This window comes from Ipomoea nil, unplaced genomic scaffold (assembly GCF_001879475.1).
Source record: "Ipomoea nil cultivar Tokyo-kokei standard unplaced genomic scaffold, Asagao_1.1 scaffold3043, whole genome shotgun sequence".
NCBI lineage: Eukaryota > Viridiplantae > Streptophyta > Magnoliopsida > Solanales > Convolvulaceae > Ipomoea > Ipomoea nil.
This window is the reverse complement of record NW_017619471.1, coordinates 340,277-342,815: the sequence shown is the minus strand read 5'-3', so window position 1 is coordinate 342,815 and position 2,539 is coordinate 340,277. Positions and strand designations below refer to the sequence as shown.

The 2,539-nt window shown below is 34.3% G+C and overlaps 1 protein-coding gene across 1 annotated transcript; it reads right to left on the bottom strand.

The window, feature by feature from the left end:
• Nucleotides 1–510: 510 nt before the first annotated feature.
• Nucleotides 511–1,936, bottom strand: LOC109163773 (protein FAR1-RELATED SEQUENCE 12-like). Its single transcript, XM_019312478.1, has 3 exons — nt 1,879–1,936; nt 1,497–1,580; nt 511–890 (listed from the first exon to the last, which is right to left on the bottom strand). Exons 1-3 carry the CDS (start codon nt 1,934–1,936, stop codon nt 511–513), a joined length of 522 nt encoding a protein of 173 aa, XP_019168023.1.
• Nucleotides 1,937–2,539: the final 603 nt, after the last annotated feature.

Here is a 2,539-nt window from a genome sequence, read left to right as displayed (position 1 = left end):
TAGCTGAACATTGATCCGTCATGATAGTCTGTGGACACTTGCCATCCATGGATCTTAAAAACGCTCTAAACAACCACGCAAATGACTCTATCCTCTCATTCATCAAAAACCCACATCCAAACATTACATTCATGCAATGATGGTTCATCCCTACAAAAGGACCCCAAATCATATCATATTTGTTAGTGCGATATGTTGTATCATGCACTAACAGATCACCAAACACCTCATAATCCCTTCTCATTTGACCATCCCTCCAAAAAAAACTACACAATCTTCCATCCAAATCAACTTCGAAATCAAAAAAGAAATCAGCCTCATTAGATTGCCTCCTCCTGAATATTTCAATCAAAGAATTGGAATCAGTTCCATCCAAACACTTCAAACTCACAGAAGCCATCGAATTGTAAGCATCGCGGTTGGTAAAGCCAACCAATGGAGAACCCCCTGACTGATGTTTGAAAAACCTCATACCATCCGCCAATGCAACACCACTATTCTTCATGTCTTTTAAATATTCAAGATGATTGTTTCCACTCTTCTATGCGACCAGAGCAGATGACTCTTGCCAAATGAACATAACTCATGATTGTGCTCTTTCACATGTTTTGTAACTGTCCACATCCCATCACCCCCCACATCAAACTGAACAAGTGCACCACAGCCAGTCCTCATATCTATCTTTGAATAAAGCTTAACACCACTATTTGGTTTCTCCTTATACCCAGCCTTAGCACAGAAGAACCTCTTCATCTGAATTGACTTAGTAGATGCCTTATAACGTTGTTGGCCTTTCCTCACACTAAAACCAGCTCTGTATGCATATCCATTATATAACTCAAAAGCTTCGTCACCATTGCTTACTACAACACCAACCAAGTCTTCATCAACTGCAATTGCAACAAAAATATAACCACACCTATACCAACTACTAAAATATGAATGTGCAGTTCACCTATAATGAATATAATATGCTACAATAGAAAATTCATAATCTCATGTGAGAACATTCATAATCACAAAGAAGAAAATTCATAATATCATATCAGAAAGTTCATAACAGAGACAAAGTATCAATAACATTTGTGACATTATGGACATTCAAAGCTGCATAGATAGTGAATAATATCATAACAAAAATAAGTTTGATGGAAATATATTCTTCATTTACGTAGAGGGGGGGCGGGGAATGCCGAATAAATCCAGTCATGCTCTACATAAGAAGAACATATTTTCCATCAATAACAGATACACATAAATCATATACTCATGACATAAAATTCATAATCTCATAACATAAAAATCATATCTCATATAGAAAATTCATAATAACACAACAGAAAATTCATAACATCAAAACTGTAAATTCATAACATGAACAAAGTATTAATATCAATCACAACATAACTAACATTCAAATTGCATATAATCACCATTAATCATTACCTACAACTACTAGAAACCACATTCATGATACACAAACTAATAAAAAGAACTTGGACTTGAAGACGAGCCAGCAGTGTCAATGTTTAACTCTGCTTGATCAGTGCTTATTGAATCACCAACAAATTCTTCATTCACTGAGTATATGCAAACAGGGTAACATACCAGCAATGTCAATGTTTATAGTACTGTTACATTATGAACATTCATACCACATGCATGAACAGAGTATCAAAATTCATAATTGCGTAACAGAAAATACATAATCTTATATTGTAAAATTCATAACAGAAACATGGTACTAATACACAATTACGACATTATGAACATTCAAACTGCATACATACTGAACAACTACCAATAAAAACAAACTAAATCTTCAACATGCTAAATCTCATAAATCAAACAAAATCAAACACATAGAATCGAACAGACCTGGAATTGCAGCAATCGGATCGGTAGAATCTTCTCCTCGAACCGTCGTCTCCTCCATCGCGAATAGGAAATAATCACGAATGTCGGATCGAATCAATCGCAAAGAATTGGCTATCGCAAATCAGAACTGCCTTCAAAATCGGGTGCTAACGCCGTTAATAGAACAATTTTTTTTTTTAAACACCAAAAACGACGTCGTTTGGAAACGTGTTCACCAAGCATGGTGAACACGTTTCCACGGTATAATTTTCGATGAGCCCAATCAACAGACTAATCGACGGCAAATTATGCCGTGCAACTGTGTACACCATGCATAGTGTATACAGTTACAAAAATAGCGTCGTTTTACTTTTTTTTTTTTTAAAAAAAAAAAAAAATCATTTTTGATTACCGTTAGTTACGTAAACATATGTTTATAATTTCACATTTCGAATGTATAGTTATGAAGTTATGAATATGTAGTTATGTAATTCTGAATGTATAGTTATGAAGTTATGGATGTGTAGTTATGCATGCAATTCTGAATGTATAGTTATGAATTATAATTTCACATTCTGAATGTGTAGTTATGAAGTTATGGATGTGTAGTTATGCAATTCTGAATGTATAGTTATGAAGTTATGGCAATTCTGAATGTATAGTTATGAAGTTATGGATCTGT

Coding starts and splice junctions, on each gene's coding strand:
- LOC109163773 (XM_019312478.1), bottom strand. CDS start 1,936: ATGGAGGAGACGACGGTTCGAGGAGAAGATTCTACCGATCCGATTGCT. Junction 1,581..1,878: donor TCCGATTGCTGCAATTCCAG/GTCTGTTCGATT, acceptor GCATATACTCAG/TGAATGAAGAATTTGTTGGT. Junction 891..1,496: donor TGGCTCGTCTTCAAGTCCAA/GTTCTTTTTATT, acceptor TTGCAATTGCAG/TTGATGAAGACTTGGTTGGT.